The sequence below is a fragment of the Lipotes vexillifer genome, unplaced genomic scaffold, assembly GCF_000442215.2.
Source record: "Lipotes vexillifer unplaced genomic scaffold, Lipotes_vexillifer_v1.1 scaffold749, whole genome shotgun sequence".
NCBI lineage: Eukaryota > Metazoa > Chordata > Mammalia > Artiodactyla > Lipotidae > Lipotes > Lipotes vexillifer.
The window spans coordinates 2,243,431-2,260,575 of record NW_006782834.1 but is presented as its reverse complement, the minus strand read 5'-3'; the positions used below and the strand labels follow the sequence as shown (position 1 = coordinate 2,260,575).

Sequence of the window (17,145 nt, the reverse complement as noted above, 5' to 3'; positions counted from 1 at the left end):
CAGGATGACCTTAAAAGGGTAGGGAGTGGAGGGCAGCTCTCCATCGCTTAGTAGCCACATTCTGCCACCTTAGGAGGAAGAGCTGCGTTTCTAAACGTAACAGGCTGAGTCTGGCCAGGTCCACAAAGCTACTGACACACGTGTGCCAAACACCAGCAGCATTTCAGACAACTGTAGCCAGAACATGTGCCCCCCACGCAGCACACAGAGGATGCTGGTGGGAAGAGATAGGGGCTCAGGCCACAGCAGGGGGTCACTCCATTTTCTCGCTGGTATGGCAGGGAGGGGGTCGGGACTCACCTGTAGGTGTAGGGCCCCACTTCTTCCAACCGAGGGGTCTCCCCTCTGAGGACCTCCTCTGGATTGGTGACATTGAAGAAATAGAACTGGGTGTGCACGGGCAGAGGGGGCTTCCTCCAGGACTCAAAGGTCTCCGAGCCATTCCTTAACACAACATTCTAGGGGAGAAAACCAAAAGGGGATTTACGTAGTGTAAGGCAGTTGGCTTTGAACACAGAGGCAGAACGAGGGACACCCTGTCCTTTGACCTCCCGGCTCACTTATTTTTTCCACAGGCATTCAGCTGCTGTTCCTTGGGAGCAGGGACATGCCTTACGCCAATATGAAGCCCACAGCCCTCAGAAGCCATAACAGGTTTTCTATAAGTATCTGTGGTAAAGAAAGGATGCTAGAGCCATAGCTCATGGGTGGAAACATGGTGTCACCAAAACCAAGGCCACAGTCTGAGTACCCGAAAGGCCTTATTTGCTTCGTCACAAAGAGACTACTGATCGGACAGCTTCCGTGGAAGTCAGGCCACTCTGAGAAGCTCCATACACTCCCAGCTCGCCCGTGTGAGAGACCAGGAAGAGAGGCCCCAGAAGGTTACTTTGGTTCTTCCATTTGAGGCAGAACCACACCCAGCTCTACCACTTTCACCACCAGGGGCTTCACACGCATTTTCTCATCTAATCCCCAACAAACCCCTAACATAGGTTTGCATATCCCTGTTTTAATGGTGAGAAAGCTAAGCCACACTGAGGTTAAGTGCTTAGGGTATTCTTTGTCTACAATCCTTCCTTTGTTTCCCACCCTTACCATGGATTATGGTCTAAATTGTGTCCCTGCCACCCGCCCCCCCAAAAAAATTCATATATTGAAGTCTTAACCCCTAGTACCTCAGAATGTGACTGTATTTGGAGATAGGGTCTTTAAAGAGAAATTAAAGGTTAAATGAAGTCATTAGGATGGGCTGTCATCCAACATGACTGAGGCCTCAGAAGAAATCAACCCTGTTGACACCTTGATCTCAGACTTCTAGCATCCAGAACACCGTGAGACAATAAATTTCTGTTGTTCAAGTCACCCAGTCTGTGGTATTTGTTATGGCAGCTCTCGCAAACTAATACACCATGGCCCCTCTATGGAAGGAGAATCCTTCCCACCCTACAGACTTCAGGTGTGGCAAGTGACTTGATTTGATTAACAGAATGTGAGTGGAATGGCAAAGCGCCAACTTCGAGCTGAGGCCTTAAGAGGCATATGGCAAGTTTCCACCAGCCACCCTCTGTTGCCCTGTCCCAGGTAGTTGGTGATCCTTGAGCCAAGGCCCTAAAATGGTAATGTGTAGACCAGACATGAAGCCAGGAGTCCAGCCTAAGTCGGCTGACCCAGCTAAGCTCAAACTGCAGCCAACCTGGCCGTAAGGAGTTATGGAGTATATGTTACTATTATAAGCCACTGAGATTTGGGGGTTGTTTGTTATCCAGCATTGCAAGAGAAGCCTGATTAATACAGCACCCAAAGTTAAGAGACAGAAAGCTAACATTTAGTAGTTAACTTGTTAATAAAGAAAAACTGCATTTTTAAAGTTAAGATTACTGAAGTACTCGAGAAGGATAAAAGCATAGACAGAATAAATAAACCAGAATGCAAACAGTGACTAACTCTGCATGTTGGAATTTGGGTCATTGTTATTTTCTCCTGGATGAGATTCTGTATTTTCCAAATTTTTATAATGAATAAAAAAAATTAACACTGAGAAAAATTTTTAAAAGAGGAAAATGGGATCTGCTGATAAAGACAATGTAGGGCCACTAGTAACACAGCACCTAGATTGCAAGAGAAGCAACCCCTGATATCACCTGTCATTCCTCTAGCAGTGAGGATTTGAATGACAGTCAACAGAGGGACGGCTTCAAAACATGACAGAAATCACATGCTAAAACATCCCGTGACACAGAACACAACAGGATGCCAATTTTTAGTAGTCCAGCCCTCCAATTTAATAGAAGCAATGTTGCAAGGGAACTTAGTGATGTAACTCTATTATTCAATGGAAAATATCCCAAGAATCTCTGCAGGGAAAAACAAAGTGGAACCAGAATAAATGGATGCAGAAAACCTAAGCTTGTCAAAGCAAAAACAGTCATCTGGAGGGCTGGAAGTCAATTCACATCCATGAGTCAGCCATGTCATAGAACTGGGGACTCTTTGTGGTTTGGCATCAGTTCAGAACATCTAATCATCAGATTTCTAGCCAAACAACACATTACTGAAATATTCTTGGCCTTTCCTGTCAGTACTGATTTACTGAGTTGAGATCAGATTGTTGAGATAGAAAAGTTTAAAGACAAACCACGAAACCCCTTTCCTCCAAACTCCGGGTCCAGCTCAGACTCTCTCCTTTGTGAAGCCCTCCCCGCCTGCCCCTGCACACATTACTCTCTCCCTGCCCTGGCCATAGAGCAGCCTAACCGATCATTTTAGGCAGTTTTTTTTAAAGAGTTTCATGGTCTTTTATCTTATCTTCTAAACAGGAGTCTTAGCTATCTGGGGAGGAACAAGGGAGAGAGTCGGTCCGGAGAGAGAGGGCAGCATACCTGGAGAGGCTTACCAGATGGAACCCAGAGGCCCTGGCAGGGTAAGGAAGGGCCTGTGGTCAAGGCTGTACACCTGCTTCATCTCAGAACTGGGTCTGGAACCCAGTGCCCCTTTCCTCCACTCTCCCACCCCACCTCAGCATACAACATTTTAATAAAATGGGTATAAACCTACTACACATTTTAGTTATACAAGTTATATGGTAGAGTTTCTCTGGTATAAGGTATACACACAGCACCTAGAAACAGCTCAGTAACATGAATATAACCTACCTAAAACTAGTATGTTAACTATGAGAAGTGTAACACATAAATAATAATTATTTGTCTTCTAGAGGATTTTGAAGGCCCACAGATACCTTCAAAGTCATCTAATTTCATGAAAATGAGTCTCTTTTTTGGGACTTCCCTGGTGGCACAGTGGTTAAGACTCCATGCTCCCAATGCAGGGGGCCTGGGTTCAATCCCTGGTCAGGGAACTAGATCCCACACGCATGCCGCAGTTAAGAGTTCGCATGCCACAACTAAGGACCCCACCTGCCGCAACTAAGACCCAGTGCAACCAAATAATAAATACATACATACATAAAAAAAAAAAAGAACCTCTTTTCCTTATCCAGAAATTTCCAGAAAAAGGCAGGGCAATAATTTCTCCTCCTCCATGAATTCCTTGAGTACCCTCCCCTTAACTGGATGGGTCATCCCTTCCTTTGAACCCTATAACACATTACATAGGAATTTCTTAGGAAAAAAAGTGCTCAGGACAGAAAACATCTTCTAAAAATTAAGGTTAATTGGAATCGACATGAAGCAGTGATATTAGCAACCAAAAATGAGAAGGAAAGTGCAGCTACTATATTGGAACATATTAAGTTAACAGTTGGCTTCTCAAAACAGAAGGTGCTGACCTACAAAAAAAGAGCAGGGTTTTTTTTTTTTTTTCTTTACTCCTCCCCACTCCTCAAGGACAATGCAGGTTTTGGAGAAATATTGGTTCAATCAACTAAATATAGTACTAGAAAACTATATATTCCGTCAACTTTGCTTATAAGATGCTGGGAGAGAAGAAATTGATGTGAGACAACCAGAGAAGAGCAGAAGAAAGGCATGATCAGTCAAAGACAAAGCCACAGTCAAGCTACAAGTCCAAGGAGCCTTTAAAGTGTACCCAGAGGAAGTGGTTGTTCCCTAGCCATTTCAGCCACATTCAGATACAGAGAAAGCAATTCAGATACAGATTCACTAGAATCAGAAACACATAGATCTAGCACCTATTAGTTTGTGTGTCTTATCGGTAATCCAGCACGCTAAAGGGCTAAGTGCAGCCAGTTCCTTTTGTGGGTGGAAAGAAAAATCTGTGTGTCTCTGTGATCCCTTTTCCTAACAACTATTTAAAGCAGTGCTATACCCACGGTTTTCTAGCAAAGTGTGGAACTATACATGCAAATCATCCAAACACTGTCTGTGCCAGGCGTTGCAGGTAGGAGATACCCAGCAACACAGATATGGCTTCTGTGTTCCAGGAGTTTACCCTCTATTTGGGGAATGGTGATTCGCACATGCAAGGTAATCAACAATGGAAAGTAGCCCGTAATAAATGGTCAATGAGTATACCAGGCAATGGTCTCCATGGTGTTCAGACAATGGATTCTACGAACTGAGATGGAGACAGGTAGTGCTTAAAGTGAGCGAGGAAGAATGAATAAAAATTTGGCAAGCAGAGGAGGTCCGTGGGGGTGGGCTCCTTACGGATAGCTGGGGTTGATTCGACTATCCTGTGTGGCTGGACAGAGCGAGCCCTTCCTCACTGCCTGTTCCATGTCCATCTCTCCTGGAGCCCTCTACTTAATCAGAAAGAGTGGACGTGGAGAATGAGACAGTAAAAGATACAGAGGAGGGACGGTATTAGATGTGACTGGGTGTGGGTTTTCTAGGGAGCAGGGAGATTGATTTAGAGAGGTAGGTTGGGGTCCCAGGAGTCTAGATTTTATATGATATATAAGGAGGGGGAATGGAAGGTTTCTGAGCTGCAGAATACTATCAAGAGCCAGGCATTATGTTGCCATTTTATCTCATCTAATCCCCTTAATAGTCTACAAGAGGGAAATCATCGTCCCCATTTTACACCTCAGGAGACCAGAGCTCAAAGAGGTTAGGTGAATGCCTGAGGTTTGCTAGCAGAGGGTGCAGCCAGCCTCCCACCCCAGGACTCACTGCAAACCTGTGCTCCCAGCAAGGCTGAATTTGGCCGGAGCCTCACGCCCCTGGAAAACAGTAATGGTTCGCGAATCTCTGCTTCCGTGTTCCGGGAAATGGTTGACTGCAAAGAAACACCCTTCCCCATGTGACTTGGATTCACAGATGTCTCTCTTGTTTACCTAAGACAAGGCTAGGCACTGACCCTCCAGATTCCCATTTCTTGCCTCATCATGATTAGCTGAACAGCTTGACCCCACTGATCGATGGGAGTGAAATGCCGGTACAGCACGGTGACCATAGTTAATAACACTGTACTGTACACTTGAAAGTTGCTAAGAGAGTAGATCTCAAGTGTTCTCACCACACACACAAAGAATTAACTCCGTGAGGTTATGGATATATTAATTAGCTTGATTGTAGTAATCATTTCACGGTGCCTGTCAAGCATCCCATTGTACACCTGAAATATATACAATTTTTATTTGTCAATCATACCTCAATAAAGCTGGGGGGAAAAATGTTTGTTAACCAAACTTTGGTTAGGTTTCTCTCCTTCCCAGCCCCATGAACTCCTCCCTATAAAAGGAAAACCCTTTTGGCTGAGCCTTGAGGCCCTGCAGACCACACAGAGGTTCTCCCTAATGCAGTCCCCTTGCCCCTACTGCAAAGTCTTTTACCCTTTACAATCAGATTTGTTTTTTAGCTGACACTCCTAACTATTGTGCCACGTTGCCTATTTTGCATTGACACAGGCAAGAGGTGTTTCAGAAGGTTACACTGGCATACGTGGGAAGGAGGGTTTGGCTAAGATTGTTGTAAGGATGAGATGAAGATTCAGCAGAGCGCTTATCGCAGGCCATGCTCAAAACACTCAGTAAATGGTGACTGCGATCTTGACTATTACCATCTTCAGGTCGGGGATGAAAGGGTTCCAGGACTTAGTCTAAAGAAAAAAAGGAATCATGTCGCTTCCAGGAGTCTGCTCAAATATAGAAAGCCCAACAAATGTTAAACAATGAAAGAGGGGGGGAAAAAAAAGTCTTTAGTCATGATTCTCTCTTCCAGCCCTATGTAAAATTCAGTTTAGGTTGAAACAGCAAGGAATTCGTATAAAATCGGAAATAACCAAAATGTTGAACAGGACAAGAATGACTTAGTGAATTATGATAATTCACAGGCTGGAGTAGAAAGCAATTAGAATTATAAAAACTACGAAGACCTAAGGAACATGTTCATAATCTATGTTAAATGGTAAAAGCAGACAATGTAAAATATGCATAAGTGTGGACAAGACTAACAGATAAAATGCAAACATGAAACCAGGGGGGTGATATATAGATAATTTTACAATTTCAATCTTTTAGTTACCCTCAAGATCACTAAGCCTCCACACTAAATGTCTAATAGCCTTTATCTCTATGCAACAGGATTATGAAGGGTCTTGCATTCTCTCTGTGATGTTTCTCTGCATTGTTTGGATTTTTTTTTACAGCAGAAGTAAACTAATTCTGTAAGCAGAAAGAAACAACTGTTCCCTTATCATTTTTTTTTTAAGTGAAAACCTAAGAAAGAAACTCAGATTCTACAAAATGTATTAACAGACCCCAAGGCAAGGCAGAAGGAGCAGATACAGAGAACCAGCTTCATCTAGCTTTTCCTCTGTCCTTGCAAAACAGAGGTAAGGCCGATGCCTCAGCTGTGGTCAGTTCTCCCTCACAAGCACCAAGGGCCTCCACCCGCCACACTGGGCTGTAGAGTATTTCTTTTCCTACTACTGTCAGGACGGTTGATGTAACACTCTGTGTTCCTCGCCAGCTTTTCCTGACAAGCGTCACAGTGTGTGAAGAACTTCACAGTGAGAAGGGGCTTGCTGCGGCAACATGGATGGACCTAGAGATTGAGATTATTACACTAAGCGAAATAAGTCCGAGAAAGATAAATATTATATGATTTCACTTATACGTGGAATCTAAAAAGTAGTACAAATGAACTTATTTGCAAAACAGAAACAGACTCACAGACATAGAAACAAATTTATGGTTACCAAAGGGGAAGGCGGAGTGGGAAGGGATAAATTGAAAGTATGGGATTAGTAGATGCACACTACTATATATAAAATAGATAAACAACAAGGATTTACTGTATGGCACAGGGAACTATAGTCAATATTTTGTAATAAACTATAATGGAAAAGAACTGAAAAAAAGAATATAGATATATATGTGTGTGTGTGTATATATATATAATACTGAATCGCTTTGCTGTACACCTGAATCTAACACAATATTGTAAATCAGCTATATGTCAATTAAAAAAAAAGGGATTTGCAACCTCGTTTATTTATTAGAGCAAAGAAAATCATCTCAGAATTATGAACCCAAAAGAGCCAGTCAGGGCCTCCCTGGTGGCGTGGTGGTTGGGAGTCCGCCTGCCGATGCAGTGACAGCTTGCCGGAGCCACAGTGACAGCAGGTGCTGTGACAACCCAGGATTCTCCCCCACCCCCATCACTGGCCTCTCCCTGGTTACTCTTAGCTGAGTCAACACTCAAACAAGTCTCAGACCACCTTCGATTCCATTCAAATCTTGCTCTCAAGAGTGTTGGTTTTTCCTGTACCTTTAACATGTCTCTTTTCTTCCTCTGCTAAGCGGCTGTCACGGAACCCACTGTAAATCCCAGAGTGGATGGTGTGGGGTGCTGCGTGCGTGCGTGTGTGTGTGTGTCTGTGTGTGTGTGTGTGTGTGTGTGTGTGTGTACACATTAAGTAGGGAAGGGGAATGAGAGAACAGAGGGGGAGTTTATAAATACAGCTGCCAACATTTCTAAAACAGTTGCTTCTTTATTTTTATCTCCTTCCCTGACATTCAGCTCAGAGAAGGACGATTATCATTGCTAAGATGCTACTTACTGGAAGTCTCCAGGAATGAGGTGCTGTGCTAGGGCTTTATGGATAGGATCTCTAAGCCTTACGCTGGCCCTGCAAGGTAAGAATTCCCATTTTGCAGATAAGGAAATGTTGGCACCGGCTTTCCCAAACTCACAGAGCCAGTAAGTCAAGTGAAATCCCACCAAGTCTAGGTCTATGGGTTTGCAAAGCCCATGCTTGGCCACTGTAGCAGCTGCCCCACCATCGCACCCTCAGGGTGGAGCTGCCAGATTTAATAAAAACAATAAAATAAAATAAAAACAAAGGATGCCCAAGGATGACCCAAATATTGCATAGGCCATGTCAAAACCGCTTTAATTCTTAGGATGCAATGCTGAAGGATTCAGGGGCAAAGTGCTGTAATATCTGCAACTTGCATTCAAATAATTCAAGAAAAAGTGTATGAGAGAGAGATGACGTCTATATAGGAGGATGCTAACAACTGATAAACTGAAATGAATCAAAATATTGCACAGACATACTCACTAAAATATTATTTGTAGTTTATCTGAAATTCAAGTTTAACTAGACATCCTGTATTTTATCTGGCAACCTACCCCAGAAAGACCGTGAAACTGTAGAGAAACCATCACTTGGGCTCCGAGACCTTCCTGGGCCACTAGCCAACCCTGTAACCAGCAGAGTTTTCCACTTACGCTAAATTAACAATCAGCGTAAGGTCCCAAATCAGTTTTACAATGTGACTTTGGATACTGCAGAACATGATGAATTATTCCAGGCATAATATGATGGCACTACCATCAAAAGAGGTATTGGAAAGATGATCAAGTTACGTGGTCAACCTGTTGTGTCAACAGCCAAGTTAATCATCTGGACTGAAAAACTCACCTTTCAGTTAATTAGCCAATATGTATTTAACGAGAGCTTTCTCTATGCCCAACAAGCATAGGCCCTGTTTCAAGAAGACATTTATCTAAGGACACAAAATTGACCTGTATGTAACAGTGCAGGGCCCAAAGAGGGGCTTATGCCTGAAATTATTTGGATCATTTCAATTGTATGGATCCATCCTAAAATCCCCATCTGGATACCTCACAGGCTGCTCAACATCAATGTGACCAAACAAGGGACTCATGATCGTCTCCCCTAATCAATCACTCAGTCCTGTTGAGTTTACCTCCTCCTCTTCTCTGCTTCTATTCCTGTGCCTATTTCATCACCGGCGTGGACTGAGACAATACTGTTCAGTATTAGCTAGTCTCCTAATAGGTAATTAGGTAACAGGGAGTCTCCTAACTGGTCTCCTTCTCTCCAGCCCTGGCCCTTTCAAAGCTATTATCCACATCAGCTTCCAGAGAGTTCTATCAGGACAGACACTCTCCCTACTGCTCACAGGATAAAGTCTGAGGTTCTTGACCTGACGCAGCCCATCACCTGCCATCCTCTGTCAGCCCCTGACAGGTCCTTTAAGCATCAGCAACACTCAACTGCCCACCTTCCCCCAGGTGTGGGCTGGATTAGCTGCTTCTGCTGAGAGCTGACATGAGTTGGTACAGCCACAAGATACAACACATCCAAGCCAGCCTGACAGAGCTCTTTCTGGAAGGCAGCACAAGGATGGCTGCTGAACCAGCTGTCCTGGTATAAGCCACGTCCAGATGATAAAAATAAGCACTCAGGGAATTGCATTAGGCTTGATGGGAGTAAGTAATACTTTAAAGGAAACTTTCAGGCTTCAAGAGCACTGCTGGCTGTTCTTTTAGTTCAACAAAGTGCTACTTAATAATTAAACACAAACTCAGCATCCATGTTGCCATCTACACCGTCTAAATTCACCCAGAGATGATGCAGACCAACGTTGAGAACCTGATCTGATGGCATGTGGATGATTCTCATTGGATTCCAGATTAATAAAACTCACCATATATCAAAACACCAGTTGGTTTGCATTATTTAAAAAATTTCTCCCCGAAATTAAGCAAACCCAATGCAGACTCTTATTAATTAATGTAATTAATTAATGTACGTAATTTGCACTATTTACCTTTTTAAATTCTCTGTTGAGGGAAAAGAAATACGCTGCCATTAACATTTTACCCTTATTCTCTGACCTTATTTTAACTCAAGAACAAATGCCTTGGCTTTTTTTTTTTTTTTTTTTTTTTTAATGTCACTGTTGTTGAACTCATTTTGCTTTAATTGCAACTCCAACGATTTCGGCTAATGAGATCTGACAGTTGAGGTTCAAATGTTAGTTTAAGTGTAAGCTGCTACTCTGTCTACAAAATGACATACAAGGGGGGCTTCCCTGGTGGCTCAGTGGTTACAAATCCGTCTGCCAATGCAGGGGACACGGTTCAAGCCCTGGTCCGGGAAGATCCCACATGCTGGAGAGTAACTAAGCCCGTGTGCCACAACTACTGAACCTGCACTCTAGAGCCCGTGAGCCACAACTACTGAGCCTGTGAGCCACAATTACTGAAGCCCACGCGCTTAGAGCCCATGCTCCACAACAAGAGAAGCCACCGCAATGAAGAGAAGCCCCCGCTCGCCACAACTAGGGAAAGGCCATGCGCAGCAACAAAGACCTAATGCAGCCCCAAATAAACAAATAAATAATTTGCATTAAAAAAAAAAACTTGACCCTTAAAAAAAAAATTACATACAAGACAAGAAGGTGGAACAGTTATCCTGAAAAAGCTCCTGCTACAAAATACATTCTAGAGTACTTTTTAAATGCTTCCAGGTAATAAGAAATGTGAAACCAAGGTTGAGAACTGCCAGCCTAAAGAAAAAGCAGCCACCAGACAGAAACTTAATCAAAAGGACCAGGTGAAAATTGGGGAAATATATGTGGATTCCAGCCAGTGGGGTGTTGGGGGGGAAGAGACTGAAGGAGTGGATGAGAGAAAGTATTTTAAGATGTGAATAAATAAGACGTGTGGCCGTGACAATCATGCTGGGTTCTGTGTATAACCTGTGGAGCCAGTCATTCTTTTAAACCTGTTTGGTTGTGATTATATCTCTCAAAGATGAAATAAGTAATGTTCTACGTCTCCTCTTCCCTCCATTACTGTGGACTATCAGAAACATAGTATTAAAAGTAATATCCTTAAAATGGGACTTGCAAGAGTAATGATTACATTCCCATAACAATGGCATTCTGCCTTGCTTTCTCTAGAAAGAGTATAAAACTCAGATGCCAAAGGAGCCCCGTGGGAAAGTTCAATGAGTGAAGCAGGTACAGGTTTGTACATATTTGCAGGCCAAATCCCAGCAATAATATTCACATCTACACAGAAATATGCCCTCTCCCATTTTTGTTAAACACATTTTGTTAAACACAGGCTATCTTTCATTTTCCTTCTTTTGGTAAAGAGCATCAAACACAAACAGATATTTCTCTACTCTGTGAAAGACAGCAGAGCAAGCACCGTGACAAAGGGCATCTTCACTGAGCCTTGCAGTCAGGGGACAACAGGGGTGTGACCGTGGTGGGAACAGGGAGGGACGTTAGCAGCCTCTATTCTGCCCAGGCTGCTGCCACACAGGACTGTGATGGGGTCAGCACTGCAAAATGGCCACATGTTTCCGGAGAAGCTGGAAAGCTGGATTATTTGGTGAATTTTCCAGGTTTTAAAGGTATAAACTATTAGTGAGGCAAACGTGACCACTGGCCTACAGAGCGGAACGAAAATGTGAAGCTAAATAACAATATACAAACAAAATCATCCTGAAGATGTTAAGTTTTCGTTCTTCCATTCATCCACGCAATGTTTAATGACCATCTATTTTGTATTACATTCATTCAGCAGGTTGGGAAGAGGATACAAAGCTACATAAGGCAGGACCCCTACCTTCAAAGAGAGCTTTCAGGCTAGCTTTAAATAGTAAATTGTGTCATTATGAATAGAAAAAAATCCCTGGCAGGGCTGAGGCTAGAGGGGAATTATCAAGGAATTCAATTATGGAGCTGCTTATGTTCTAGTCTAGTTTGTTTCACATGCAGGAAGACAGGAGATTTGCTGAACCTGCATCACCGATGGCCCAAACTACTATCCTTCACACTGGACTAATGAAACTAAAAGGACATATGAATATATATTGAGTTGGCCAAAAAGTTTGTTCGGTTTTAAGTAAACATAAAAGACACATTTTTCATTTTCACCAAGAACTTTATTGAACATTCACTAACCAAATGAACATTTTGGCCAACCCAATAACAAACTAAACAAAATCCTGGTGGTTTGAAAACATTAATAATATAGCTTCCAAACTGGCATTACAGAAATAAAGCAGAGACATTATATTATTTTTTAAATTATTCTAAAAATCAACAAAATTAATTAAATGAAAACCAGATCAGTAGTTCTCGAAGGGTGCTCTGAGGACCTCTGGGGGTCCCCAAGACCCTCTCAGGGGGTTCCCCAAGGTCAAAACTATTTCCATAATAATACTAAGACATAATCTGCCTTTTCACTCTCATTCTTTCATGAGCGTACAGAGTAGCTTTCTAGAGGTCACACAGCTTGTAATGATGTCATCGCTCTGACAGCTAACAGATATGTGTTTGTGTATTCTTGGGTTTTAAAAATGTATCCGTTTTAATTTCTAATATTGTAAATATCAATAGATATAACCCACAGAAATATAGGTTCTTTGGGGTCTTCAATAATTGTTAAGAGAATAAAAGGGTCTGAGCCCCAAAAGTCTGAATTAGATCATAAATTCCATAAGAGTAAGGACTGTGTCTCATTTACTATTGTATCCATAGCTCTTAGCACACTGCCTCACAAATGTTTCACACTCGTTAAATATTGATATTTGCTAAATAAACAGATGACTGCCAAAGAATATACCTAAAAGTGCTTTTGTATATATAGAGAGAAAACACTGAAAGTAGCCTTTATTTTCCTCAGTTGCTTTTGACTAGTTACCAGCTTTGATAAAAAAAACAGTCGCTTCATGTAATGTGTCATGTATATAGAGTATATATCTTGCTGATATAGGCCATTAATGCTCAGTCACTTGGCCAACATCCTGTGTTTTCATTAATGATCTTATAATCCCACCTGCCGATTCCTCCCTGGGAAACAAGCAAGTGTCTGGCAGAACAGATGGCCCCTTCACTGTGGCCTGACAATGAAATCTTGTACTTCATTCAACAAGAAAACAAAAACGATTCTAACAATCTAGAACCTTCCCCTCCCTCCCTAAAGATATCTCCTTTAATGTAAACGTGCAGAATAACAGTAATTACTAAGAGTAAGAGCCCCAACTAGAATTATCAACTCTTTTATATGTTAGTCATACCAGTTGAAATTAAAAATAAATACAGCAAATTAAAAATAAATTAAAAATAAATAGAAGCACCCCATTTCTGTAAAGTATATGTATTACTATATATGCACAATGAAAATATGTGGATTAATCAACAATATATGTAACAGTGGTAATCTTTCTTTTATTAATTTTTATTGTCTGACTTTTTACAATGGCATGTATTTTTGTTTACCAGAAAAATAAACAAAATAAAGAATAAAATACAAAGTTAAAAAAAAAAAGAATTGCCATCTCAAGGAGTGAAGACATGGGTTAACATAATCACCATTCAAACCAGTCACAGACTTCATGGTTAGCTCTTTGACCTGGGTGCTGTTCCTAAGGACTCTGATTCAGCAGGGCTGGTGGGATCTCTATTTTTTAAATTTCCATAGGTGATTCTGATGTGGTTCCCTGGAGTCTAGGGACAACACTGAGAACTACTGGTTTACTCCATTGTCTTAACCATTAGTAATGAATGCATGCACGGTCACCATGAATTAGTAACAGCTGAAAGAAACATAATATGATTTTGATGTCACCAGATCATGTTTCTAAAAGCCAGGGAGGAGTTGGATAATTTTGCTTATGAGTTAAAGAATCTGGCAAGGATACGGCCTCTGTTTACAGACCTATGGTTTCTGCTTGTGCTGAGCCAATCACATGACTCTATCACGAATCTGGAAAGAAGGAACTGAGAGATGAAGCATGTTCATGGGAGGCTCAGCAGCTGAAGAGGCATATAGGGTCAGGGCTGGGGAAGGTCCAGATGAGGAAACAGCCTGGGCCTGAGGAAACAGCCTGGGCCTGAGGAAACAGAGGAAGCTGGTTGGTGGGGAAAGCAGAGGAACGCATGGCAGACACAGAGTGTGCCTGGTCCTGCTGACTTTCCAGTTTCTACTGGATTGGCAGGAGGCCTGACTGTGCTGTGGTTCTCACCCTTCGATTTCTATGAGCTTCCTCTTCCGGCTTTATAAAAAGCCGGCTAGCTCTTTCTTTTTTTTTTTTTTTTTTTTTTTTTTTTTTTTTTTTTTTTTTTTTTTTTTTTTTTTTTTTTTTTTTTTTTTTTTTTTAACCTGTACGCGGGCCTCTCAGTGTTGCGGCCTCTCCCGTTGCGGAGCACAGGCTCCGGACGCGCAGGCTCAGCGGCCATGGCTCCCGGGCCCAGCCGCTCCGCGGCATGTGGGATCTTCCCGGACCGGGGCACGAACCCGCGTCCCCTGCATTGGCAGGTGGACTCTCAACCACTGCGCCACCAGGGAAGCCCCTAGCTCTTTCCTGAGCTCGCGTGAGGGTGCCTCGTTTCCTCAGAGAGCATTGCCCCTCTTTAATGCCAAGAAGTGGAGGACAATGTGATATGTGAGGGTAGAATTTTCTGTCACCAGGAATCTTTTGAAAGGAAAGAAGGTGCTAGTAACTGCTCCGGGATAACAGGTGTAATAAATAAGCCAGAACTGTCACAGGCAACGTATCCAGTGCCCTATAGCTGTAAAGGTAATTCGATACTCACCACCATCCATTTCAAAATTGACACAGTCTCAGTTTCCTTGACTAGAAAATAACAGATTAAGTGATGCCTAAGGTTTTTTTTTAAATCTAAGATTCTATGTCTTCTTAACTCTGAAAAGAGACAGCTAAGGAGATGAGGTAGCCGGGCAAGAACGAGCCCAACTTTAAGATTACATATACTTGATTGTCTTTACATAAACAACAATGAAGATGTTCTACTCATTTGACTTTAAAAAAGACCCCACATATTCACCAATCAATGTTATTTGGTTAAATTATCAGTGATCATATTTTATTTCTTGAGGCACTAGAACAACTCCAAAGTTGCTTTGGCTCTCGATGGAGGCCAGCTGGTACCTGCCCAGAGCCTCAGGTTCTGGCAAAAGGGTAAGGGAATCTGTCCCGTTTGTCTCATCGCTGAGACCTAAGGCTATCGTTCTTCCTTGGTCTGTGAATAGGAAGCAAAGTGTCAACAGTCTCTTGCCCTCTCACTGCTTCCCTTGCCAGCCCATCTCTTATTAGCCAGCCCTGACTTTGGCCAGCTCTGTGTCCTAATTTCTGGGAGACGTTTAAACCGTCAACAAGCCTAAAGGCAAATTTAATATCCTGAGCTGCAGAGTTGTTCTCAAGCACAGGTTGTATGCCTGTGTCATAGAATCTCAGAAATTTGAAGCTAGAAGGAACTTTACTATATAAGCTTCAGTTCCTAGATGAGAAACGAATAGCTGGAAACAATAACAAATGTTTACTGTTGTCTGTACAAATATGTTGCCTATACAAATAACAATAACAAAGTCAGGTGCTTGGGAGGGACTGTGCTATATGCTTTCCATCAATCCTTTTATTTCATTCTTGCACCAACCCAAAGGTAGGCATTCTTATTACCCCCATTTTCAAGATGAGGAACCTAAGGGTTTGAGAGGTTCAATACTTTGCTACTTGGCTTGTCCAGTGTAATCCAAGTATTTGTTAGTGACAGAAAAAGGAGTTTTAACCAAGTTCTGCTGATTCTTGGGACACTGTTCTTTCAAGTAAAACGAACAAAAGTGAGGCAGCAGGCTTTTTAGCTACCTACCATGTACCAGGCACTACACTAGGTGCCAGAACAATTAGCAGGGTTACCAGATGAAAGGTCACATTAAAATCCTGCCCTTCCAGGTTCTAGGGAGGAAAAGAGATTGCTAGGTCTCTGCAAAGCTCTGTCTTCAGGGAGGTTAAAATGCTCGACAGAGACGGCCTGGTTAATGCTCAGAGTATCCCCCAGGATGTGGGTGTGGGCCAAGGAGGGAAGCATTACTCTGCCTCTTCTGCAATTGAGAAAAGTAAAGAGAAACAATTACAGGGCTTGCCCAATGCAAGGCATAATATAACAAGCCAAGAATGGAACCAAACTGTCTTGGTTCCTTCCACTCTATTCAATGGCCAAAATTAAAATCTCCCTTCAATCACCCCTGGCTACTGTGGGATCAAAGATAATTACCACATGAGACAAATTCTTCTAATAGGAAATATGTTACTAAGCTTCTCACAATTAACCCAACCTACTCATTTGATTTTCATCCTTTTTCTCTCTTCTCTTTTTGATGTAGACAAGACAGGACACAGTCTTCAAATGAAAAAATTAAGAACTGGGAGTATCAGAGTGGATTATATTAAAAGTATATTAAAGTCAAATTATGAATGAATTTTCCATAACAACATTAATGGAAAGAATGATGGCAGCCATAACTGATCACCTATTCCGTGCCTGATACTGTGCTCAGATTACCTCACTCAGTCTCACAACAGCACACACAGAGGCAGATCCTGGGTTTGTGTGAAGCTTATACATGGTGTGGAGGCCCTCCCTAAGAAAAGAAAATTTTGGATACAGAATTAGGTAGAAGGCTTTGGAAGGGCCTGTGCAAGCGAGGGACCCAAAGCTTGAGCTTTGTGAGCTTCATGGTAAATGCACCGCTGTGCCCAAGATGGCTAACATCCTCACTTCTCCAAGGAATGAAATTGAGGCTCAGAGAAGTAACTTGCCCAAAGTCAAAAGACTTGGAAATGTCAGGGCTAGGACTTGAACATAGGGTGCCTGACCTCAAATCGCATGTATTTTTTCTTTGCTTACGTGCCTTCTAACGAAAATAAAACTGTTATCATTTACAAATAACTATACATACTAACTATACCCCATGAAAAGTACACTCATGTTCTCTAATAATTCTTATAGTCCTTCTATCTCCGGGAGTTGTTATTATCCCCATTTACAGATGGAAAAACCTAAAATCAAGAAAGGTTAAGCACCAGCCAAAGGTAACCTAGCTAGTACACAGTGGAGCCAGGATTCATGCCTACGAATTG

The 17,145-nt window shown here is 42.2% G+C and overlaps 1 protein-coding gene across 2 annotated transcripts in view; it reads right to left on the bottom strand.

The window, feature by feature from the left end:
* SCARB2 (scavenger receptor class B member 2) overlaps nt 1-17,145 on the bottom strand; it is a 64,888-nt gene that overhangs the window by 45,764 nt on the left and 1,979 nt on the right. For both annotated transcript variants that reach the window (XM_007455421.1, XM_007455422.1), the window contains exon 2: nt 301-458. In XM_007455421.1, the coding sequence (XP_007455483.1) occupies nt 301-458 (158 nt within the window). The remainder of the gene's footprint in view (nt 1-300; nt 459-17,145) is intronic.